Source organism: Chrysochloris asiatica, unplaced genomic scaffold (genome assembly GCF_000296735.1).
Source record: "Chrysochloris asiatica unplaced genomic scaffold, ChrAsi1.0 scaffold00014, whole genome shotgun sequence".
Taxonomy (NCBI): Eukaryota; Metazoa; Chordata; class Mammalia; order Afrosoricida; family Chrysochloridae; genus Chrysochloris; species Chrysochloris asiatica.
The window spans coordinates 2,259,189-2,286,329 of NW_006408532.1; the positions used below are offsets into that span (position 1 = coordinate 2,259,189).

Sequence of the window (27,141 nt, forward strand, 5' to 3'; positions counted from 1 at the left end):
AATAATCTTAGGATAGTTTGGTGGCTTACTTCCCAGAAACATGGCTTACTACTGACTTCTTCTTACCCACAAAGCCCCTGAGGTCTTCAACACTCCCTCTTTGTCTTTGTGTCTATTCTTTCTTATCCCCCTGAAACACCACTCCTCAATGATAAACTCCTATTTGCCTTTTGAGACTCAATTAAAATGTCACCTACTTTATGAAACCCTCTATAAGTAACTATTAAGTCCTTCTATCGAAGAGATAGATTGGCACAGTGGTAGCAGCAATGTGCTTAAGCAAAGCAACAATTGTGAGGCTAGTACAGGACAGGACAGTGTTTCATTCTGTTGTGCATAGGGTTGCTATGAGTCATAACCACCTCGACGGCCACTAACAACATCATCAACATCCACTAATAAGAGTTCCTGGTGGCACTGTAGGATAAGCGCTGGACTGCTAACCACAAGGTTAGCAATCCCACCAAGGTAGTTCAAACCCACCAGCTGTTCTGTAGGAGAAAGATGAGGATGTCTGCACAGTTGTTATGAGTTGGAATTGATTTGTTGACAGTGGGTTTGATTTGGGTTTTATCCACTTATAATACTGTATATTCTGAGAAAAGCAGGATAGCATAACAGTTAAGAGTAGGAATTGAGTCAGCTTACTTTTGTTCAAATACAGGTTTGGTCACTTTATAGCTGTACGATATTGGGCAAATCATTTAACTATTTGAACCTTTATTTTTATGTTCGGAAAGAATAACAGCATATATATATCTCATAGGATTGTTGTGAGAATTAAATTAGTAAAAACTTATCAAATGCTTAGAAAAGAGTCTGACATATAGCAACTATTAAGGAAATACTGATAACATCACAGTAATTTTTTTTAATAGCACTTCTTGGAATGCATCATAAATATATTATCTATAAGACCAAGGACCATGACAGAACCAAGAAAAGAGTTAAATACATGTTGTATAAATGAAAAATGTCACTTCTCAAGTATCAACCAAATACCATCCACATGGATTTTTCTCAGCAAGAGAAACATCCCTAAGCTTATTAAATAAAAGAAAAACTACAGCTCAGACAGGTAAACTGACTTCGAGATTACAATGCACCCAAATCTGGGCAAGAGTTTCAGGAAAAGCCAAAGAATTCAAGTGTTCAGACTCTAAATCCAGTGATCTAGCTATTAAATTATATAGGGAGTAAATAAAAATATCTTCTATCAGACACCTGATTCAGGATAGCACACAGAATGGGACTGAGTGTTATGGAAAAGGTTCAGAAGAGATTTTATTTCTCATTCCTATGGAAATCATGGGAAGTCTGTTTGACTCACACCTGCATTATTTCTTTGCTCCAGTAACTTTTAAGGGATCCCTGAACTACTCTGATAAAAACACAGGAACATTTAGAACTGGAAACCAATCAGCATATAGGAGTTAGATAGGAAATAAAAAAGAATTTAGTTGGTACACAAGTTCAGTTGTTGGTTGGGAATAACTAGGATTATATATAGAATTGAAAGAGAATTTCTTTCTTTATTCACTTACATGTAGCAAAAAACCCTACACATTCTCTCAGGGGTCGTTTGTTGTTGTTGTTAAGTGCTGTCAAGTCAGTTACAACTCATAGTAACCCTGTATAGGTTTTCTGAGAAGCAATTGGTGAGTCTGAACTGGTGCCCCTGAGTTTCAAACCAACCTTGTGGTTCAGTGCTTACTCTAAAGAGTCACACCAGGACTTCTAAGTGGTCCTTGGCTGAGCTGGTTCCGACTCATAGCAACCCTGTACAGGTTTTCCGAGGCTGTAAATTTTTATGGGAGCAGAATGCCTCATCTTTCTCCCACGGAACAGCTGGTAGTTTCGAACTGCTGACCTTGCAGTTTGCAGCCCGATTCGTAACCACTATGCTACCAGAGCTCCTTAAGGGGGTCCTTAGAACTCTGAAATTATTGTTTTCAAAGACACATGGTGCCATTAAACTGCAAGACCCTGAATGAATAAATCTCAGTGTTAATGGTAAGAACAGTCATCCTAAACAGGTGGGATGAATAGCGTGGAGGGCACAGAAGTACTTCGGCAGAGTGAAAAGACCAGTCCAGTGAGGGGGCAAAGTTGGGCTACTCTTGTCTCTCTTGAAGGATACCAAAGGACACTGGGGTGTAGCACGTTGGGAGTGCTAAAACCTGGATTCAAATCCAATCTGGCATTTTCTATCTGGGTGCTGCTAGGTAGGTCACTCAAAATCCCTGAGCCCTCAGCTCCCTCATTTGTAAAGTGAAGATAATACCACCTCTCCCATAGCTCAGAGTTCCCTCACAGACCACCAGGCAAAGAAGAATGCAGGTTTCCGACAGAGTTTGGAGGTTAATCTAAGACAAAGTTACAACACGCAGGTGACAATAAGTAGGCTCAATAAATGAAAATTGTATCTCTCCTCATTACTATTATTTTTTAAATATAATTAAGAACTGATAGATTAGATCTCTCTCTTGTGAACACCTTACCCACAAACAGTAAAAGACTAAAAGGAAAAGTATATGCCCAGCATCAAAAAGTCAAATGCAACGACAGATGAAATAGATTTCTCTGAATATCAGCTCCTTCAATACCAGAGAGAACATAGAGTCTGGAAAGGTAAGGAACTGAAGATCACTAAGCACAACAGGTGAGCCACGTAAGATACCTAAAACACATTAGGTGCTACTGAGAAAGTTTGTTCATTGAGGAAAATGTTTAAGAATTCTTCCCAATAGATAGAATTCTACTGCATCTAAATATAAAAAAAGTGAATACAGCAGAGTTGAAAGTCTTACAAACGTACACATTGAGCGCATACAATTTTACCTATTAAGAATCTCTTGAATTGATTCTTTCGTCCCATCCTGCACTGTCACTGCCCTAGTTAAAACCTACTTACTTATCTTTGCCTGGACTTCTGCAAAACACTTTTGACTTATGACTCTCTCTTCCCAATTTCCCAACCATTTAACTTGTGCACTAAACTTGCGCATCACCCTTACACACCGTTTTCATTGCTAGCAAGATGTTTCTACCATGCTTCTCATCCTAACTTAATATCTTTTAGTGGTTGCCTCTTGGTCCATACTAATAACCTTAAGGCATGATCCCTGCCTACTAGTATGCTCAGAGATTCATTTGATGGGTCATGAACAAATCTAATTTTTTATCTTACAAAGTTATGCTGGCAAGTAAGAGCAAATGGTGTAGGCTGGCTCCACGCAGGCTTTACCCAATGAGTTATAACTACAGATAACTGACAGCTACTCTCTAAAGGATTGATTCCAAATCGAAGGATCTGCCTTCTCGTCTGCTACTCCAGTATATATGCCCAATGCTCCAGCTCATCATTTATCAAAGGTTCATCTTCGGACCACTGCATCATCTATTCTTCCTAAAAGGCTGCCAAGTCCTTCAGAACATAGCCAGCTAATGCCTCTTCCTCCTTTATGACTTAGTTTAACTTCACTTTCTCTAAGAATCCTTCTCTGAGTATCCCCAGTCCCCTACCATGGCTTCAGGAAAGGCAGACTTAGAAATAATTTTCCTCTGTACTCCCTGAGCATCCTGTGCTCTTACTGTACAACGATACACATTTCCATCAATGTCTCTTCCATTGGACTAAGTTCATTGTATTAGTTTCTAGCATAGAGTAGATACTCTATAAATGTTTGTGGGATTGAATGGGGTTTACCCATAAAAGAGGCAATGCATTTTCTGCTGATAGTTCTCTTATGATTTCTGCCAGATTAAGTTATCTACCTCGATCAAGGACTGATGGTACTCAAGAAAGAAGTCCAAGCTATACTGAAGACACTGATGAAAATAAGGCTCCAGGAATTGATGGAAAACAAATCGAAATCTCTCAACAAACTGATGCAGCATTGGAGGTACTTCCTCATCTATGCCAAGAAATTGGAAAAAGGCTACCTGGCCAACTGATTGGAAGAAATCCATTATTTGTGCCCATTCCAAAGAGAGGTGATCCAACAGAATGTGGAAATCATTGAACAAGATCATTAATATCACATGCAAGTAAAATTTTGCTGAAGATAATTTAAAAATGGCTGTAACAGTACATTGACAGGGAACTGCCACAAACTCAAGCTGGATTCAAAAGAGAATGTGGAACGAAGGATATCACTGCTGATGTCTGATGAATCTTGGCTGAAAGTAGAGCATATAAGAAAGATATTTACTTGTACTTTATTGACTATGCAAAGGTTTTTGATTGTATGGATCATGACAAGCTATGCATAACATCGCAAAGAATGCATATTCCAGAACATTTGATTGTGCTCATGAGGAACCTGTACATAGATCAAGAGGCAGTCATTAGAACAGAAAAAGGGGACACTGAGGTTTAAAATCAGGAAAGGTGTGCACCAGGGCTGTACTCTTTCACCATACTTATTCAGTTTGAATACTGAACATATAATCTGAGAAAGTAGATTATACAAAGAAGAGCATGACATCAGGATTGGGGAAAGACTCATTAACAACCTGCGATATGCAGATGATACAAAATTGCTTGCTGAAAGCAAAGAGGATTTAAAATATTTACTGATGGAGATCAGAGACCACAGCTTCAGTATGGATTGCACGTCAATGTAAATAAAACAGAAATTCTTACAACTGGGCCAATAAACAACAGCTTGATAAATGGAGAAAAGATTGACACTGGCAAAGACTTCATTTTGCTTGGTTCTCATATCAACACTCATGGAAGCAGAAGTCAAGTAATCAGAGGACTGCATTAGGCAAATATGCAGCACAAGAACTCTTTAAAGTGTTTAAGAGCAAAGTTATGAGTTTGAGGACTATGGTGTGTTGGCCCCAGCCATGGTATTTTCAACCACCTCATAAACATGTGAAAGGTAGACAATGAATAATAACAGCAAAGACAATGAAAAAGTAAGTTCTGGAGTAGAACTGATGCATTTGAGTTATGGTGTTGGGAGAAAAATACTGAAGTACTATGGACTTCCAAAAGAACAAATAAATCTGTGTTGGAAGAAGTACAGCCAGAATGTGGCAAACTTTCTCTCTCATTTTTTGGACATATTATCAGGAGGGACCTATTCCTGGAAAGAGCATTTTGCTTGATAAGGAGGAGGGTCAGTGAAAAAGAGGAAGACCCCAATGAGATGGAATGACACGGTGGCAGCAGCACTGGGTTCAAGTGTAACAATAATTGTGAAGCTGGCGCAGGACTGGGCAGTTATTAGTTCTGTTGTACACTGGGCTGATGTGAGTCGGAACTGATTTGACAGAACCTAGCAACAACAGACATTATCTACCTAAAGTGACTGACATTTAAAAATCCTCTGGATGATTCAGAATCAGAATTGGATTCTGTGAAATCCTTAGGAAGGACTGAGAGATTACAGAGGTTTACTCATTATCCTTTCATATTCAGGCTATAAAAGGATGTGTATAAGCAGTTCTTCAGGAATAAAAGTATAGCTGACTTCCTCCAACATCAGACAAGAGGATCAAAGTAGTAGCTACAGGAGCATCTGTAGCCCTGCATTTCCAGGATGGGACATAGAGACTTTTACAATTTACCTGGACTGGTCCTATGCTCTTGTTTCGTCCTCCAGGCATGCCATCTTCTCTGATTGCTAGAAGAAAACATAACACAGTCAAAAGCATGCTCATAGGAAGTCTAGGCACAAAAAGGGAATTAACTTATTGTGCCTAAGACACAAAGTAATAATTGGTGAAACTAAAACACAAGTCTTTCTAGACAGCAAAGCTAACACTCTTTCCATTACTCCATGCTACTTCACAGGCAGCAGAAAATTTTGGGCACCAAAGATACTGGTGGCTCTGTAGGATAAGTACTGGACTTCAGATAATTGGGTCTGAGCTGATAAGCCACTCCAAAGGAGAAAGATAAGGCTTTTTCTGTTCATGCAAAGATTTACAGCCTTAGAAACCCTATACAGGGTTGCTATGAGTCAGAACAGGTTTGATGACACTTAACAACAAGACACTAGTATATATTATAAACACTGTATACATTCAAGGTACTCAACAAGGATGATAATGTTATTAGCTAGTTCCACAGTTACTAATATCCCACACCAAGATGATACATCTGAAGGCTTTGAGGGCCAGGACAGAGACTATTTCTATTTTTAAATAAAACCCTTTTTATTCCCAGCCTGACTAAATTTAGGTCTAATTTGTAGGACTAGGGGATCAGGTTTTTGTTTTTTTTGCTTAATCAGAATTTTGACCTTCCTAGTTCCTGTCTGAAACTCAGTTCCTACTCAGGAGATTCAACAAAAGTAACAAGCTACTAAGCATTTTCAAACTATAAAGTGTATCCTTTAAAAAATATCAGCTACATTAAGAACAGTGACTACTAATACTATTACCATCACTGTTTGTGAAGCACCTAATATAGGATCAATGATTTATAATTACAGAAAGGCTCAGGAAAAGCTTGATAGAAAAGACAACTTTTGAACTGAGTCTTAAAGGGTGAGTATGAATTAGGTAAGCAGAAAAAGGGTGCTCCAGGTGAATAAACAATGTACAGAAAAGTTTCAAGTTGAAATACAAGCAAGGAGTGTTCTGGGAACTTCCAAGTGGTTCATTCAATCTGTAGAAGTATTGAAGTGGGCAGTATGTAAGGAAGGAAAACAAGAGAAGAGGCTGGAGAGACTAGCTGGGGCCAGATCACAGGTAGCTTTGAATGCTAGGCTAAGGGTATGGATTTTAGCTGAGGATCCTAAGGATGGAATGCAGGAGAAGGGGGTGGTCAGGTTGATATTTAAAAGAAATTCTGGTGACGCAACTGAGGTGGGTAACCTGGGAGGACAATGTTAACAATTATGAGGTTAAGTTACTGGCATTATGTAAAAACAAGCTTTGCTACTGTTGTGTGCCATAGAGTTGGTTCCAACTCATATTGACACTATACAGGATTTCTAAAGCAGTTCGTGGGTTTGAATTTTTTTGTTACCAGTTCAGTCTTACCCATGCTATACCTGTCTCAAAAAAAAATTAACATGGGGCAGGGTTGGGTGAGAGATCCAAAAAGAATACAATCAGTTCCTGTGATAACTAAAAGGTTGACAGGAAGTTAATTGTCCTTAGATATCACTTTTGGTATCCTATGATTACACATGTCAGAATTGGACAAACTGGGTCCAAATCCTGATTTTGCCTCGTTTCCATAATTATGAACAGGTTTCTTTATCCCTCTCAACCACAGTTTACTGAAGAGTAAAGAAGGAAGACTAGTACCTATCTTATGGAGAATATGAGAATTACATAAAATAATATAGCTACAGCACAAAGCATAGGGCCTAGTATATAGGAACTCAGTAACTAATACTCCTCTTTTCTCTGAACACAGAAGTTATAAAACCAAGGTTCCATTCTCAACTTGCTAGAGTCTCAATATCTTCACCTGTGAAATGGTGGCAACATAGTCTGCTTTACAAGGCTCATTCACGACTTGGGAATTTGGAGTTAGAAGCATGCATAGCCTATATTAAGGCTGGATTCATGCTGACTGTTGTCTGGGAACTATTATTCAACCTAATACAAAGCTCTAAAAATCGCTAAAATTACGTTTCTACTATTCCAGAGTCAGTGACAATCTTCCAACAATGCTATTTCCACTACTGACACCACATGCCTTTGTCTCAACTCACAGGTATGGAACAGATGTATGTCACTGCAGATACAACACTGAATGTATTTCAGCTGACATTTCACTGTCTGAGGACGATGAGGGGACTCAATATGCTATCCTTTGTTGTTTAAAGGGCCATAAATTCTAAAAGATTTTACCAATTTTTTGTTCTGAAACTTATATTCTTCCTTCAATTCCACCTGGAAAAAGGAAACTCACATATCATGGACTTCTACTAAGGGTTAGGTTAAAAAAAAAAAAAAAAAAGCCTATGAGGAAAGTATTAGTATTAGTTTCATTTATCAGATGAATCAAAGACTTGGTGAAATGATTAAGGTGACAGAATCTAGATAGCAGAGTGAGGTTGAAACCAAAACCCAGGTTATCAGACCCTAAGACCTGCCTTCTTTCTGCTACTGTCATTTCCCAAAGTACAGATGCATCCATTTGGTGAAAAATAAGATAATCTCAGGTGATACACAGATAATGCTCAATTATAAATCTGTTCTAGTAAACATTAAAAATACTGATTTTCTACTCGTTAAGGTAGTTAAAAATATTGCTTTAGAATTAAAAAAAAAATGTTTTCTTTTAAGTTATGTGATAGTTTACATGGGAGAACATTAGCTTTACACTCATCCTATCTATCGTGTATCATTTCATTGCCAGGATTACAATTCCCTCCATGCATCATCAAACTACCAAAGGGTATAACCCCACAAGCCTGCCCCTCCGTTGTCAGCACACAGCCCCTCTCCCTCTCTGGGCCTAAAGTCCCCAGCTGCTCCATCTCTCTACGTCATCGTCTCTGCCTCCATCTCTGGTATCACTGTTTCTCTGGGTAGGGTCCCGCACTCCGCTCTTTTCCCTTGATGGTCCCAGGGGCCTCCGCTCCTGGACTGCAAAGTCAACCACTCCCCTTCTTTTGCTACAAAACATCTACCTTTACATTTCCAACACTCACAATCAGTCCTGATAGCAATTATTTGCTATTGTACCACAAAAGTCCAATCCCCCATCTCCTTCCATCAGCCCCGCTCAGACAGATTGGATACTACTCAGTGGAGATTCCACCTTCCTCTGTGCCCTCTGGATCTAGGCTCCCTCTTGAAAGCTTGAAAGCCAATCATTTCTTGCCTTTGTAGCCCTCTCCACCCCATTTTGGGTAGCCAATGAGCAAGTTGCTCATCCCTGTCTACCCTGTGTATTGAAGGGGTGGGAATGGTTCTCGCTATAGAGATTTGTTCCTTCTTTTGAGCTACTGCATCCATAGGTGTAGGTCAAGTTCATCAAATTGTATTAGATTACTCTTTTTCCCTCTTCTTTCTTCTTCTAGTTGAGTTCTGATCATCCAGCCATTGAAGCCAGGTCAAGTGGGTATTATCTGCAAGAGTGGGTGTTCTTGTACATATGCCCTCATTTCTTATCATTTGGATGCTTTACTCTCCACTCTAATCCTCTGTGGCTATGTCACTGACTCTGGGCCCAGGAGTCCCCAGATCTTATACTGCTGGCCAACTAGGTCTCCGCCCGGGTTCACAGGAGTCTATTGAACGTGGTCAGACTTAGCTCACAACTTCATTGCTGTTTTCCCCCACTTCCCCTTATCATTAACCAATGTGGTCACCCGTAAGACCACATGCCTGCTCGTGTATTCCCCTAGAGTCTTAGTCTTAGAAGGGGGTTTTTCCTGAGGGGACCCGACCACTTGCCTTGATGTCCCCTGGGCAAACAGCTTGCTTGTTCTTGTAGTAATCAGTCAGACTGCCGTTATTATTTTTTATTTTTCCTGTTGGTCTTTCTTTCAAGAAGTATCTTCTGTTCTAGCCACTCCAGGATGGTCTGCTTGTCCTTTCAAGAGGCAATTTCCCCCCTCAGAAAATTCTGGATGGGGTTCAGGATTCCACCTATGTTGTTATGCAATACATAGGCTCCGCAGGAAGTCTCCTTCACTGGGCAAGTTGTAGCCCCATTTTAGGTATTCAATCAGTTATAGGCAGAAGACGGACTTACAAGCTCTCTATGCTGACATTTCTGGCTATTCCTTTCTCTCCCCCTCATGTATCTATTTTACAATGGTATGCAAGGGATACCAAGATTCAAAAGACAGCCAAGCATCTTAACATTATTTCTTCCTTTTACCCATTCAAACCATGTCTCAATTCCTGTATCCCAGAGTCCTGTTGTTCCAGGGTTGTGCATACATCATTATTTACCTCTGTCCCACTTAGTCCATGCAAACCTGCCTAACTGTTCTCCCATCCGCCTTGTTCTTCGATTCCCCTCCCCCCTCTTGGGTATTGCCCCCTTCCCCAACACCCAAACTATCCTGTGTCTATTCCCTAACCCTGTGTTCCACTTTCCCCTCCCTCAACTCACCCCACCCCACCCCACCCCACCTCCCAGTAACCAGCAATTTTTTTTTTCCCTTTTAGTATGGGTTCTTTTTCTTAGTATTTTACAATAGTGGTCCTTTGCAGTATTTCTCCTTTTGTGACTGACCAAATCTGTCAGCTTCTTGTATTGTGGTGGCTTGCGTGTTGCTGTGATACGGAAGTGATGTCACCAGTATTTTAATACCAGCAGGGTCACCCATGGTGGAGCAGGTTCAGCTGAACTTCCAAACTAAGACAAGGAAGAAGAGGTGGACTAATTCTGGATGTTTAGCCACTAAAAACCTTATGAATACAAATTAGACATTGTCAGATAAGTTGTTGTTGTTGTTATGTGCCGTGGAGTCAGTTCCAACTCATAGTGATTCTGTATGGGGTTTCTTAGAGGTGGCTGTTAAGTTTGGACTGCCAGCTTTGCGGATCAAATGAATCTTGTGATTCAGCGCATTATCCTGCAGCACCACACCAGGACTCCTTGTCAGACACAGTAGTGGAAAATGAGAAAATTATGAAAAGCACAAGAATAGTGTCAGATATAGTGCTAGAAGATGAGACCCTCAGGTTGGAAGGCACTACAAATACGAACGGGAAAGAGCTGCCTCCTCAAAGTAGAGTTGGCCGTGATGATGCAAATAGAGTAAAACTTTCAGGACTTTCATTCGATGATGAAGCACAATTCAAAATGAGGAGAAATAACTATAAACATCCATTGTTGTTGTTGTTGTGTGCCGTGGAGTCGGTTCCGACTCATAGCGACCCTACACAGGGTTTCCGAGGCTGTAAATCTTTATGGGAGCAGACCGCCTCACCTTTCTCCCGCAGAACAGCTGGTAGTTTAGAACTGCTGACCTTGCGGTTCACAGCCCAATTTGTAACCACTACACTACCAGAGCTCCTTATAAACATCCATTAGTAATCAGAAAATGGAAAGCACAAAGCATGAACCTAGGAAAATTGGAAGGTGTCAAAAATGAAATAGAATGCATAAAGGTTGATATTCTAGGCATTAGTGAGATGAAATGGACTGATATTGGGCATCTGAATATGATAATGATATGGTTTACTATGTTGGGAATGACAAAAGTCAAGAAGAATGGTGTCACTTTCATCATCAAAAACAACATTTCGACAGAAACTGAAAGGGAACACATAAGCAGGCATGTGAGCTTGCTGGAAACCACGTTGGTCTAATGGTAAGTGGAAGAGGGGGAAAGGAAGTAGTGGAGAAATGTGTTGAGTTCAACCACATTCCATAGACTCCTGTTGATCTGGGGATGAGAAAGAGAAGAGAAAGGGATGGTTTGTCTGAAGAGTGGTGAGACATCAGGACTCCTGAGCCCAAGAACAAGGACATAGCCACGGAGGGCTAGAGCTGAAAGTGAAGCATCCAGCTGATATGAAGTCAGGTGAGACACACAAGAATGCCCAAACTTACATAGGCAAGAAGTGACTGGCTTACAAGTTTTCAAGAGGGAACCTAGATTCAGATGGCATGGAGCAAGGTGGAAACTCCACTGAGTGGTATCCATTCTGCCCAGTCAGGGCTGATAAAAGGAGATGCAGATAGGTCCCTTGCGATACAATAGCAAATAATTGTTATCAGGATTGATTGTAAGGGCTGGAAATGTAAAGATGGACATTTTGGGGCAAAGGGAGGGGAGTGATTAACCTTACAGTCTAGTAATGGAGGTCCCTTGGACCATCGAAGGAGAAGAGCAGAGAAAGGAACCCTACCCAGAGAAGCAGTGATGCCAGGGATGGAGGCAGAGACGATGACATGGGGAGATGAAGCAGCTGGAGAGGGAGGGGGCGGTGTGTGGATGACAGGGGGCAGGCTTGCAGGGTGTACCCTTTGGCTGGTCGGTGATGCATGGAGGGGATTGTGACCATGGCAAGGAACTGATGTGCGACGGGATCAATGTGAAGCTGATGTCCTTCCATGTGAATTATCATATAATTCACAATAAAGCATTAAAAAAAAAAAAATGCCCAAACTTGCATATAGTACCCACTTGACCTAGCCTCGATGACTTAATGATTAGAAAGATGAGGCGCTCTCCTCCCGTAAAGATTTATAGCCTCGGAAACCCTGTTCAGGGTCGCTATGGGTCGGAACCAACTCAACAGCACTTAATAACAACAACAATTGTTATCATGACTAATTGCAACTGTCACAATTATAAAGGTAGAAGTTTTGTAACAAAAACAGGGGAGTGGTTAATCTTACAGTCCAGAAACAAAGGACCCTAGGACCATCAAGGGAGAAGAGAACAAGTGGAACACAAGACCTTATCCAGAGAAACAGCAACACCAGAGACGAAGACATGGAAAAAGGGAGCAACTGAGGACTCTAGATTCATGGGAAGGGAGAGACTAAGAGCTGGTGACCAGGGGGCAGACTTACAGAATGTGCCCTTTGGTGGTGTAGCTATTATATATGCCTGAGTGTTGTTGTTGTTGTTTTATTAAAAGTTAAAGTGAATAGAGAGAAACACTGTTAACTGATGGTATAAAGAGGGGATTATAATCATTGTAATGAAAAAAGGTGTATGATTTGTTGAATGTAAAACTGATGATCTGCCCTGTAAACTTTTTCTCAATCCACAATAAAAACCTTAAAAAAAAAAAAGCACATTATACAGGAAGAAAGCAAAAGGTCATTAAACAGATAAGAAAGAAAGAAATGACCAAAATGGATGTCAGAAGAGACTCTGAAACTTGCTTTCCAGCATAGAGATGCTAAAACAAATGGAAGAAATGAATAGGTGAAAGAGCTGAACAGAAAATCTCACAGGGCAGCTCAAGAAGAGAAAGCATAAATCAAAAGGGCAAAAACATGCTCAATATTTCTCAAGCTGAAAGAACTAAAGAAAATATTCTAGTCTCGACTTGTAATACTGAAGGATTCTATGGGCAAATATTGAATGATTCAGAAAGCACCGAAAGAAGATAAAATATACAGAGTCACTATATCAAAAGGAAATGGTCAATGTTCAACTATTTCAAGGCAGCATATGATTAAGAGCCAAATGTACTATGGAAGAAGTCTAAGGTACATTAACAATGAACAAGGTTCCGGGAATTGATGGAATAAAAGTTGAAATTTTTCAACAAACTGATGCATCACCGGAGACCCTCACTCCTCCATGTCAAGAAATTTGGAAAATAACTACCTGACCAATTGACTGGAAGAGATTCACATTTGTGCCCATTCTAAAGAGAGGTGATCCAATAGAATGCGGAAATCCCAAAACAACCGCAATAGCACATTGACAGGGAACTGCCAGAGGTTCAAGCCAGATTTAAATGAGGATATGAAATAAGGGGTATCATTGCTGACATCAGATGGATCTTGGCTGAAAAAGAATACCACAAAGATGTTTACCTGTGCTTTACTGACTATGCAAAGGCTTTCAACAGTGTGGACCATAACAAGTTATGGATAACACTGCAAAGAATGGATATTCCAAAACACTGAACTGTGCACATGAGAAATCTGTTGTTTGTTCAAACAGAATGAGGAGACACTGAATGGCTTAAAATCAGGAAAGGTGTGTGCCAGGATTGTACTCTTTTACCATACTGACTCAATTTGTATGCTGAGCCAAGAAGCTAAATTACATGAAGAAAACTGTGACATCAGGATTAGAAGATTTATTAACAACCTGTGATATGCAGGTAATACAATCTTGCTTACTAAAGTGAAAAGGACTTCAAATACTTAGTGAAGAAGATCAAAGACCACAGCCTTCAGCTTGAGTTACACCTCAATGTAAAGAAAACAAAAAGCCTCATAACTGGACCAATATGAAAAATGCAGAAAAGACTGAAGTTGTCAAAGATTTCATTTTGCTTGGATTCACTATCAATACTCATGGAAGCAGCAATCAAGAAATTGAAGGGCATATTGCATTAGACAAATCTTCTCCACAAGAGCAAGACTTTGTCAATGTATTCAAGTGCAGAGATATCAGTTTGAGGGCTAATGTGCACCTGACCCAAACCATTGTATTAAATAGCCTTATATGCATGTGAAGGTTGGATGATGAGTAAGTAACAATGCTAAAAAATTGATGCATTTGGTTACGGCATTGGACAAGAACATTGAGTACTATGGACTGCAGAGGAACAAATAAATCTGTGTTGGAAAAAGGACAGCCAGAATGCTTCCTAGAAGTCAGGTTGGGGAAACTTCCTCCCTCATACTTTGGACATGTTATCAGAAGAGACCAATCCCTAGAAAGTGGCATCATGCTAGGTAAAGTGGAAGGTCAGCAAAAAAGAGGAAGACACCCAAGGAGATGGACTGACAGCAGCAATGGACTCAGGTGTAATAACTATGAGGATGGCACAGGACCGGGCAGTATTTCGTTCCGTTGTGCATGTGTTCACTATGAGTTGGAACCAACTCAAAGGCACCTAACAAAAACTGGTTTAGTCAGAGATGGCAAAATATGTCAAGATGGCACGAAACTGCCTGAAGTATGGGAAACAATACTATCTGTAATAAACAGGGCCTGTTAAACAAAAAAATTGGATATTTAAAAATCTTATAATATCCTGCATATATGTCACATCATTTGATGCTTACAACCTTAGATGTACATTTTAAATGCATTTGAGAGAGGAGGAAACTGAAGCTCATAGTAGTAAACAGAGTTGCTCAAATTCACTCAGATAGAAATGAAGAAACAACAGAACTTGGATTTAAATTTAGATCTTTAGATTCTAAAGATGTCTACAAAGTAACTTAGGTCAATTCTTTTCTTCGCTACTTGCTTCAGTGTGGTAATGTGATTCATTTGTAATGCTAATTAGATTTGTCAGTCTGCATTCTATCTTTCTGCATCATAGTTATTTTTTAAAAATTTACATACAGTAAAATTCACTTTTTTGTCGTGCATAATTCTATGTGTTCTGACAAATTGCTCTGTATAGAATTATGTGTCCACCACCTCAATTCTATACAGAACAATTGTATCACTCCAAAATTTCCTGGCAGCTGCCATTTTAATCTTGTTTTCTCAATACCAACCAGGAGATGGCACAGTTTCTCTCTGAAAGAGGCTGTGTTCACCAAGCAACTGAGCCTGTCAGCTCTGTAATGCAAATAAACTTAAGAGGAAATCTATCTGTCCCTATATCCCATGCAATGCCACCTCCTGACTATATGGGTTAGAGGGGTTATGAGGCTAAGTTTCTTCTTCCTAAAAAAAGTGAGTTTGCTTGGAAGCCTCAGAAACTTTCCTTCCAAATGAATAATCAGAATGATTAATCAGAAATAGTATCAAGAAGACCACTCAAAAATATGCTGTGAGTGTCCAGCTGATAAGAAGAGAGGGCATATGCATAAGAACAACCACATCTGAAGATAATACCCACTTGACCTGACTTCAATGACTAGATGATTAGAGCTCAACTAGAAGAAGAAAGAAGAGGAAAAAAAGAGTAATCTGATACAATTTGATGAACTTGACCTACACCTATGGATGCAATGGCTCAAAAGAGGGAACAAATCTACAGCGAGGATCATTCCCACCCCCTCCATACACAGAGTAGACAGGGACGGGCAACTTGGACATTGGCTACCCAAAATTGGAGGGGGGGGGGGGGGCTACAAAGGGAAGAAGTGACTGACGTACAAGCTTTCAAGAGGGAGCCTAGATCCAGAGGGCATGGAGGAAGGTAAATTCTCCACTGAGTAGTATCCAATCTGTCTGGGTGGGGCTGATGAAAGGAGATGCTGATAGGTGTCTTGTGGTACAACAGTGAATAATTGTTATCAGGACTGATTGTAAGGGTTGGAAATGTAAAGGTAGACATTTTGTAGCAAAAGGACAGGAGTGATTGACTTTGCAGTCTAGGAGCGGAGGTCCCTGGGACCATCAAGGGAGAAGAACAGAGTGCGGGACCCTACCCAGAAAAGCAGTGACACCATAAATGGAGGCAGAGATGATCATATGAAGAATGGAGCAGCTGGGGACTTTAGACCCAGAGAGGTAGATGGGCTTTGTGCTGACGACCAGGGGGGCAGGCTTTCAGGGTATACCCTTTGGTTGGTTGATGATACATGGAGGGGATTGTAACCATGGCAATGAAATGATATACAATAGGATGAATGTAAAACTAATGTTCTCCCATGTAAACTACCACATAATTCACAATAAAACATTAAAAACATGCTTTGATAAAATACAGTGAAGGGCACAAAGGAAATAGGGAAGAGTGGAGACAAAATCAAATCAGGGTGAAGGTGGGCAGATTCTTTTTAAGACAATACTGTATGGTATTGGTAGCTCAGAAGGATTTCTGTAAGAGGAAACTTACAGTGGGATGGGTAAGGATTTCCAGGTAGAGGAACCTCAGCAAAGGCAGGACAGTGCAAGGCATGCTTGAAGTACAGTTAAGGAGGGTCTGGGCAGAAGATGAGGTTAGAAAGTACAGTTAAGGAGGGTCTGGGCAGAAGATGAGGTTAGAAAGATAAGTAGGGAACAGAGTAGTAACACTTTAAGTGTTCTATTATGGGATTTATCACACAGTAAATCACAGGACATTACAGCATACAATTAACCATTGTCATATGAAACACTACAGTGTCTACATAGTTAGGTATGATTTCTAAATGAGCAAAAAAATCAATTAGATTTTAATAATGATCAACTGTCAGCATAGAGTCCTGCTGTGGGACTGTAGGATAAGCACTGGGCTGCTAACCATAAGGTTGGCAGTTCAAACCCAGTTGCTATGAGTTATAATGGACTCTATGGCACTTTATAACAAACAACAGCAATTGTCAGCATTAACTACTACTTAGCTAATTACTGGCAAGTCATTTTATCTTCCCTTAAGCCTCATCTATAAATTGGGAATAATTGTAATAGAGTCGTTAAGTCTATTCAATGGGATAATGACAGGAAAGTTTCTGGTTTATGTAAGTGCTCACAAATTACATGTGTTCTGGGCTGCAATGTCAGTTTGAATCACAAGGTCAACAGCTCAAGTTCACTAGTCGCTCCTTGGAAACCTTATACAGAGTTGCTATGAGTCAGAACCGACTCAACAGCACTTAACAACAACAACAGAATTTATCTAAATGTCTTTCCACATCTTCCTTTCTTCATAATGGGCAAGTTTTCAAAGGATCCTTCTTATCATACCAGTTTGGAGTACATTTTGATGCTTGAATTCATTAAGGATACAAAATCAGTTTGAATAATTCAATAAATCTTAACTCCCACCCTCACCCCCTAGTACACTACTACTATGAACCCCTAATACCTTGCTAGATATTTTATATACATTATCATACTTAATATTCTAGACAATTCTGAAAGTTAAGTAATATTATACCCATCTTAAAGGTTGGCAGGGGGCTTGATGGTGGCTAGGGTGGAGGTGCAGTGAGGTTCGCCGTTAGCAATACCACAGAATACCAGGCAAAGCAGATTCAGGGCAGAGCTCCAAAACTCGGAACCACAGAGATAGGAAAATTTAAAAGCTTTGAAGGCTTATAACTAGTGAAACTTGCAGCAAAAGTAAGAAACCGCGTACTTTTGAATTAGTCGTGCTTGGCGCCTGGAGCCGACAACTTGGGCGAGACCAAACAGCAAGACCAAGTGGGGGAGCAGACACACCATGGAAAAATGCCACGAGAACCTCGGAGCAAAGGTGGACAATACACTTAGTCAGTTTTGCTTTGTTCTGATGTTCTTTTTTTTGGTATCTGTTCATTGGCCCCCCCACTGTTTACACACATACCTTCTGGTGACTAGAGGGGATGCCTGAGCAAGTGGACACACCTAACTCACACCACTGGTGGGTTCTTCTGCCATGCATGCGCACAGGTACTCTCAGCCCAAGAAACAGCACTGAGCTGTGTTTTCTTTTTTTTTTTAAATACAGAAAAGCCAGAAAAAGGAGCATGGGGACGGAAAGAGAGTTTAAAAACAAAACAGGCCGAAAATTATATTAAATCCTGAGGTATAGCATAACAACCAACAGTGGCATCTTGAAATTTATCAGACAGCCTTGAAGGCAAGAAGTTGAAAGAGGACATTAAAGTCATACTCATATTAGGCTACAGTTTTGTTTTTTGTTTTTTTTAATTCTCTCTCTTCTCTCCCCTTTCTGTGATTATAGACTACAGGGTTTTGGTTTTGTTTTGATTTCTTGCTGTTGCTGTTTTGCTGTTTTATGATCCCCCTTTTACCTTTGGGGCACTCTTTATCTCCCTAAACTACCAAAGAAGACACAGCAACTGCTGCCATATAGTTAAGCTACAATCACACTCTATAAAACACGAAAATCCAGGCAAGAACCAATACCAACTGCCATACAGCAGGGAGGCAGACAACACCTGTGAAAGTTACTGAGTTAAGTAATAAGAAGAGTGAAAAGGGACGCCCACATCCTGATCACATCTACCTGGAAGCAATCAGAAAGCATAAAAAAATACCAAAACATACACTGAATTAAGTATTAAGGCCACAGATAAAACACTAATCATATCCAAGAAGCAAAAGCAGATGACCTTATCAGCACATGTTCAGAAACAAGATAAAATGTCTGAGACAAATGACCTATAGGTACACCTGGACTACATTCTGGAAGGAGGGCAGGGCCTTGGAAATGCCTGAGAAGGAATTCAGAAAAATGATTATAAAATATTTCAAAACACTTTACAATGGAGTTGAGAAAAATAGGGAAGAAGTCAGGAAAGCGCTACAGGAACAATCAAATAAGATAGATACAGCATTGGAAACAATTCAAAACCTACAGAAGGACGTCCAGATGATCAATAATAGAATATCAGAAATAGAAAATACTCTGAAAGAGCAAAGCAGCAGAACAGACGAGATGGAATGCAGAACCAGTGAGCTTGGAAGACAAATTTCTCAATACCACTAAGACAGAAGAGCAAACAGAAAAAAGGATAAAAAATTTGAAGAAGGTCTAAAATTCCTGATGGACAACATGAAGATGAATAACTTCAAAATTATTGGCATTCCAGAACAAGAAGAATCGCACAACTCCACAGAAGAAATAGTTGAACTGCTGGAAGAAAATTTCTCTAACATCCTGAAAAGTGAAAAGATAAACATTCAAGAAACTCAACGAACCCCAGGAAGGATAGACCCCAAAAGAAAATCACCGAGACATATCATTATCGAGCTCTCCAAACTCAAAGGTATGGAGACACTCCTGAAAGCAGCTAGGGAAAACAGAAGTGTTACATACAAAGGCAAGCAAGTCAGATTAAGCTCGGATCTCTCAGCAGAAACCATGCAAGCAAGAAGGCAATGGGGATATATGTATATAAATTCCTGAAAGAATAAAACTGCCAACCAAGAATCCTTTATTCAGCAAAGCTATCAAACAAATATGACGGTGTAATCAGAACATTCCAGGATAAACAGAAGCTAAGGAATTTTGCCAAAGCCAACACTGCGCTACAAAACATCCTAAAGGGAGTTCTGTGGACTGAGAAACAACAAGAACAGACAACAACCAGAGATTGACATACATGGCAGCACCTCCCAGAACTAAATTGACAGAAGGATGAGTCAAGAACAGAACAAAATTATAAGAACAAACTCAGAGAATCTGGGAGGTTAGTCTATGATCAAGTCAATTACAATGTAAAAGAAAGTAAACACACGTAGGTACAGAGATCCAGATGGTGAGAATGTCAGGTAGATTACAGGACAGACTGTACTAAATGAAGAGAAAAGTTAATGGACTAAAAGTAACGTCAAAGAAAATTAACACTTCACAACATACCAAGAAAATGAAAATCCAAGAACATGGAAAAATTAAAACTATGAGGAAACTTATAAGAAAGAACACAAAAAGCATGAACTCAGCAAAGGAACACACATAGAACAAAGAAAGCAGCAAAACCACCAAAAAAGCAACATAATGGCGGCAATTAATCCATATCTAGAGTGCAGTGGTTATGAATCGGGCTGTTAATCTCACGGTCAGCAGTTCAAAACTACCAGCTGCTCCACAGGAGAAAGATGAGTCTTTATGCTCTCATAAAGATAAAGCCTCGGAAACCCTGTACAGGGTCGTTATGAGTTGAAATTGACTCCATGGCACATAACAACAACAACAATCAATAATTACACTGAATGTAAACGGATTAAATGCCCCAGTTAAGGGACGGAGGGTCGTAGAATGGATAAGAAAACAAGATCCTTCAATATGCTGTCTGCAAGAGACACATCTCACACCCAGAGACAAAAACAGATTAAAAGTCAAAAAGATGGAAAAAAATATACCAAGCTAATTACAATAAAAAATGAACAAGAGTGGCAGTACTGATCACTGATATCGTGTCCCACGATTTAGGTGGGTTCCTCCGCTCAGGCAGATAGAAGTGCTTCCTATAGAACTGTCTAGGAGCCATGTCTACTTTGTTTCCCTCACTCTTCCCTCGTGTGATGGAGACGCTTTGATTTAATTTGGATGGACCCTGTGTGGAGGAGACAGTACTGTAACAGCAAGAACAGCAACATTCAGGCATGTCTCCAGAGCATCGCAGTAAAAGATAAAAACCTGGTACCTATTGGTAAGCCAGCCTCAGAGGCTGTCCTCTACCCCACCAGCTCTATGATGATGATGAGGAAGATGATGAAGATAGTGAGGAGGACTCAGAGGATGATGAGAATACGTAGGACATGGATGAAATGAATGACTACAATGAATCACCTGATGATTGAGAGGTCAATGAGGTGGACATGGAAGGCAACGAATATGATCAGGACCAGTGGATGATCTAGGTAGACAGGGCAAGAGGATCCTCAAGGAGATCCCAGGCCATCCCAACCCAACCTGCACTCCCTACAGAACCAGTTGATAGTCACAGTGCCTGAAAGCTTAACTTTGGACACCTCCATAGCTGCTGCCAGGACCTAGGCCCCTGGGCCTCTCCCAGGCCAGCAGTCTGCTCTTGAATCCACAAGGCCTGAGCCCACCACTTCTTTCCAGCCAATACCCTTCTCTTGGCTGCCAGGTCTGTTCTAGTTTGAACTTTCTTTAATAAAGACACAGGACTGATTGAAAAGAAAAAGAAGAAATTGATCAGGTCATCAAAAACTCCCTACCAAAAGAAGTCCAGGCCCAGATGGCTTCACTGGTGAGTTTTACCAAACATTCAGGGAAGAGCTGTCACCAATTCTACTCAAATTACTCTAGAATATAGAGGACAGAAAACTTCCTACTACATTTTTTAAATCAACCATAAACTTCATACCAAAACCAGGGAAGGACGTCACTAAGAAAGAAAATTATATACCAATATCCTTCATGAACACAGATGCAAAAATTCTCAACAGAATCCAGCAGCATGTCAACAAGGTATCAGGGATACAAGGATGGTACAAAATTAGAAAAACGATCAATGTAATCCACCATAAAAAATAAGGAAAAGGACAAGAACTACAGGATCATATCGACGGATGCAGAAAAGGCATTTGACAAAATCCAACATCCATTCCTGATAGAAACACTCAACAAAGTAGGAATTGGGAAATTGCTCAACATAATAAAGAGCATATATACAAAACCAACAGCCTACATTACTCTCAATGGGGAGAAACTGAAAGCCTTCCCTCTGTGAATAGGAAGCAGACAAGGATATCCTTTGTCACCACTCCTATTCAATACTGTGCTGGAATTCTTAGCCAGAGCTATAAGGCAAGAAAGGGAACTTAAAGGCATCCAAATTGGCAAAGAGGAAATAAAACTCTTTATTTGCAGACAACATGATCCTGTATGTAGAAAACCCCAAGACTCAGTAAAAAGGCTACTAGACCTCATTGGAAGATTCAGCAAAGTGGCAGGGTATAAGATCAACAAACAGAAATCAGCTGGATTCCTCTATAACAAAAACGATAGCACTGAAAAGGACATTAAGAAAGCAATACCATTCATTTACAATAGCCACACAAAGGATAAAATATCTAGGAATAAATGTAACCAGAGAAACAAAGGACCTATACAAAGAAAACTATAAAACACTACTACAAGAAACCAAAAGAAACCTACAAAAATGGAAGACTGTACCATGCTCCTGGATAGGAAGACTTAACATTGTGAAAATGTCAATACTTCCCAAAGCAATTTACACATATAATGCAATTCCAAACCAGATTCCAACAATATTCTTCAAAGAGATGGAAAAAACAATTACAAACTTTATATGGAAAGGAAAGAGACCCAGGATAAGCAAAGCACTGCTTAAGAAGAATAATAACATTGGAAACCTCTCACTCCCCAACTTCAAAATTTACTACACGGCTACAGTGGTCACAACAGTTTGGTACTGGTGCAATGAAAGATACATTGATCAATGGAACAGAATCAAGAATCCAGAAATTCACCCATCCACGTACAGACAACTGATTTTTGACAAAGTAGCTATATATATATTGCATGGGGAGGTTACAGTCTCTTCAACAGATGGTGCCGGCAGAACCTGGAAAGCAATGCGCAAAAGATTGAAACAAGACCTTCACCTCATGCCTTATACAAAAACCAACTCAGCATGGATTAAGACCTAAATGTGAATCTCAGAATTATGAAGGCCATCAATGAAAAAATAGGGACAAACGTGAGGGCACTAATTCAGGGAATACACAGACTATGAAACATTTTGAAAACTAGACAAATATAAGTACACAAAATATATTGGGACATACCAAAAATTAAAAACTTATGTGCATCAAAAGATTTCACCAGAAGAGTAAAAAGGGAACCCACAGAATGGGGAAAAATCTTTTGTAATGACACATCAGACAAGGAACTTATTTCTAAAATATATAAGAAACTACAACACCTCTACAAAAAAAGACAAACAATCCAATTTAAAAATGGGCAGAGGATATGAACAGACACTTCACCAAGGGGGAGATCCAGGCAGCCAACAAACATATGAAGAAATGTTCACGATCACTAGCCATTAGAGAGATGCAAATCAGAACAATAATGAGATATCATCTCACACCAGTAACAACAGCAAAGATCAAAAAAAAAGTAAAAGGACTATAAATGCTGGCGAGGATGTGGAGAGACTGGGACATTCCTGCTTGCAGGTGGGATTACAAAATGGTCCAACCTCTCTGGAAAGCAATATGGTGCTTCTTCAGGAGGTTGGAAATAGAAATACCTTATGATCCAGCAATTTCTCTACTTGGTATTTACCCACAAGAAACACGAGCCATAACACGAGTAGATATATGCACACTAATGTTCATAGCAGCACTATATACAATAGCAAAAAGATGGAGACAGCCAAAGTGCCCACCAACTAAAGAATGGATAAACAAACTGTGGTACATACACACAATGGAATATTATGCTACCTTGAAGAATAACAAGGAAGCTGCAAGCCACCACATAACATGGATGAACCTTGAGGACATTATGTTGAGTGAAATTAGTCAGTCACAAAAGGAGAAATACTGCATAGGACCACTACTGTAAAAGACTAAGAAAAAGAACCCATACTAAAGGGGGTGGGGGATTCTTTGCTGATTACCGGGATGTGGGGAGTGGGGTGGGGGGGAAGGGAAGGTGGACACAGGGCAAGAAATAGACACAGGATAGTTTGGGTGCTAGGAAGGGGGAAATGCACAAGGAGGAGGAGGGGAACGGAAGAGCAAAGCGGACAGGAAAACAATTAGGTTTGCATGGGCTATGGGACAGAGGTAAATAACACGACCTTGGAACAACAGGGCTCTGGAATACTGGGATTGACATGGTTGGAATGGGGAAAAGGGTGGAAATAAGGTTAAGATGCTGGGCTGTCTTTTGAACCTTGTTTTCCCTGCTATACGATTATAAAATAGACACTTGAGGGGGAGAGAAAAGAATAGCCAGAAATATTCCTGAACTGCATCCAGAATCTTCTGAGGTGGGAAACTTCCACTTGAAAGGACAAACAGACCAGCCTGGAGTAGCTAGAAGAACAGAAGATACTTATTGAAAGAAAGACCGACAGGAAAAATACAAAACTATATACGCAGTCTGACTGATTACTACAAGAAGCAAGTTGCTTGCTCTGGAGATATCAAGGCAAGTGGTTGGGTTCCCTCAGGGATAACACCCTTCCAAGACTAACACTCAATGGGAATACACGCTCTGATTGGCGACCACATTCGTCACCAATCAGAGGGGAAGTGAGGGAAAAACAGCAATGAAGCTGCGAGCTAAGCCCTAAAATGTTCAACAGAAGCTTTTTTTTTTTTTTTCAATAGACTCCTGTGAACCCTGGTGGAGACCTGGTCGGAAGCTGTGTGGCAAGACCTGGGGACTCTTGGGCCCAGAGTCAGTGACATAGCCACAGAGGACTAGAGTGGAGAGTGAAGCGTCCAGTTGATAATAAGAGAGGGCATATGCATAAGAACACCCACACTTGCAGATAATACCCACTTGGCCTGGCTTCAATGACTGGATGATCAGAGTTCAACTAGAAGAAGAAGAGGAAAAAAAGAGTAATCTGATACATTTTGATGAACTTGACCTACACCTATGGATGCAGTAGCTCAAAAGAGGGAACAAATCTTTACAGAGAGGATCATTCCCACCCTCTCCATACACAGAGTAAACAGGGATGGGCAACTTGGACAGTGGCTACCCAAAATGGGGGGGCTACAATGGCAAGAAGTGACTAGCTTACAAGCTTTCAAGAGCACATATCCAGAGGGCGCGGAGGACGTAGAATCTCCACTTAGTATCCAATCTGTCTGGGCGGGGTTGATGAAAGGAGATGCGGACAGGTGTCTTGTGATACAATAGTGAACAATTGTTATCAGGACTGACTGTGAGTGTTGCAAATGTAAAGGTAGCAAAAGGAGGGGAGTGATTGACTTTGCATGCAGTCTAGCAGTGGACGTCCCTGGGGCTGTCAAGGGAGAAGAGCGGAGTGCGGGACCCCACCCAGAGAAGCAGTGATGCCAGAGATGGAGCCAGAGACCAATGACATGGATAGATGGAGCAGCTGGGGACTTTAGACCCAGAGAGAGAGCGGGCTGTGTGCTGATGACCTGGGGGCAGGCTTGCAGGAGGGGACTGTAACCATGGCAATGAAATGCTATATGATAGGATGAATGTAAAGCTAATGTTCTTCCATGTAAACTATCATATAATTCACAATTAAACATTTAAAGAAAAAAGGTAAGGCACTTGAATGTCAGAGACATAAAGGAAACTGCCAAAGGTCATGGAGCTAGTCAGTCTGCTTCCAGAGAAAGCCTATATTCTTTCTACTGAACTACACTGTTCTATTCCCCATCTCCCATGGAAATACCCCTAAGGTTCTATATGTAGGCTCTCTTGATAGGTGATTTCTACCCACTGCCTCTATGCCAATACCTTAACAAACCTCTACTTGCAGGCACAACTTCACCTAAATTCTCATCCCATATATCCAACTTCCTTGGATTTCTCTTTGTACTCCCCTAGGGTATGTTAAAATCATAAATGCCAACAATCTGCCCCCATCTTACTTTTTAACCCAAGATTGTTTCCTATTAGGGCCATTGTTGTTGCTAAGTGTTGTTGAGTCAATTCTGAACCATGCGGCCCTGTACAGTGTTTTCAAGGAACAACTGGTGAGCTGGAATCACCGATCTTGTAGTTCAAATGGCTTTGCAGTCTGGTGCATTAAGCCACAGCACCACATTCATTACTATTAGCCAAATCCTTAGCTTTGCCTTCTGGTGTTACTCCATATCCAGTCACCAACTCCTACCTATGGAACTGCTTCACAACATCACCCTACGTGAGTCATTCTTTTCCCATTCCTCCTTCAGAGTCTCTACACCTTCCTTCTGGGACCTAAAAGGTTTCTGCTTCTCTGACTCCAATCCATTTTTCAAAGCTGTCCTCCTTCTTAAGCTTAAAATATTGGTTAATTCATGTTATCTCGGGTTAACGGCTTTCAGAAAACATCCTGGAAAGCCCCAAATATCTCAGTAACCAGTATGCAGACTTTTGGGACTACCGGTATAGTGCGCTGGACTTCAACGTCAGTTTGAACTGCAAGGCTGGTGATTCAAGATCGCCAGCTGCTCCTCAGAAACTCTATAAAGGGTTGCTATGGGTTGGAACCACTTAACAACAACAATAATCCATGGTTCTAGCAAACAAAATGATCACACATTCTGGGGACCACCTGCCAGCCTCCTTCCAAGCCATTAAAAATTCATACTTCTTGTCATTAGTCCTTGAAGGAACTAGTGGAACATATTAATCCACCAGGACCTTAATGTTAACTGTCATTTTTAACATGGGGTCTGTGTATTCATTCTCACCGATTTAACATCTCACCAGTCTTTCTCTTCATCTAGTCTGGGAATCCCTGTAGGTAAGGTGTGTGCCAGATTCAATTTTAGGTGAGCAGTATCCTATACAAGACCTGGCACATACTGTAGGCTTGGGACATGAATAAATCCATGGCTTAACTGACAATAAATATACAATAATGGGTGAAAGGTAGACAATGAGGATCTTGAGCATCACTCACCCTTCCGATTCATCCCCATCTGGAGGCATTTGAGAAGGCGGCAGTACTGGCACCTGTTCCTCTGCTTCCGAGACATGACACAGTTCTTGTCACGACTGCATCGATACACCCGCTTGTTGCAAATGCTCCGCTTGAAAAATCCTTTGCAGCCCTCACAGGAGATGATCCCATAGTGCAAGCCTGTGGCACGATCTCCACAAATGAGACAGGTTCGTTGTTCAGCCCGATCATCTGGAACAGAAACTGAACATGCTCAAGTTAGAACAAAGTAGAAATGACATTTTAAAGCCTGTGGTTCTAAAACAAACAATTCTGCTCTTGATAAATCAAGAACAGCACTACTATTTCCAGGTTCATTGGCAAACTGGAAGCATCTTTGGAGCCTTCATCCCAGTAACAGACTCTTGTATCTATCTGCCCACCAGCTGGCCATGCCATCAGGATAACCCACAGGTACCACAAACATAACCTGACTAAAACTAGAACTCATGTTCCTCCCCACTGAGTTTCATCATTCTTGAACCAGTATCCAAGTTAGAAACCTGGGT

The 27,141-nt window shown here is 40.6% G+C and overlaps 1 protein-coding gene and 1 pseudogene across 4 annotated transcripts in view; one reads left to right on the forward strand and one right to left on the reverse strand.

Annotated features, from left to right (window-relative positions):
* NR6A1 (nuclear receptor subfamily 6, group A, member 1) overlaps nt 1-27,141 on the reverse strand; it is a 316,947-nt gene that overhangs the window by 16,939 nt on the left and 272,867 nt on the right. For 2 of the 4 annotated variants that reach the window (XM_006834756.1, XM_006834757.1), the window contains exons 3-4: nt 26,594-26,824; nt 5,584-5,639 (exon numbers count right to left, since the gene is read on the reverse strand). In XM_006834756.1, coding sequence (XP_006834819.1) covers nt 5,584-5,639; nt 26,594-26,824 — 287 coding nt within the window. Of the gene's footprint in view, nt 1-5,583; nt 5,640-26,593; nt 26,837-27,141 lie in introns of all 4 variants that reach the window. The other 2 variants (XM_006834754.1, XM_006834755.1) reach the window with 1 other exon arrangement.
* On the forward strand, nt 20,469-20,846 carry LOC102826678 (annotated as a pseudogene).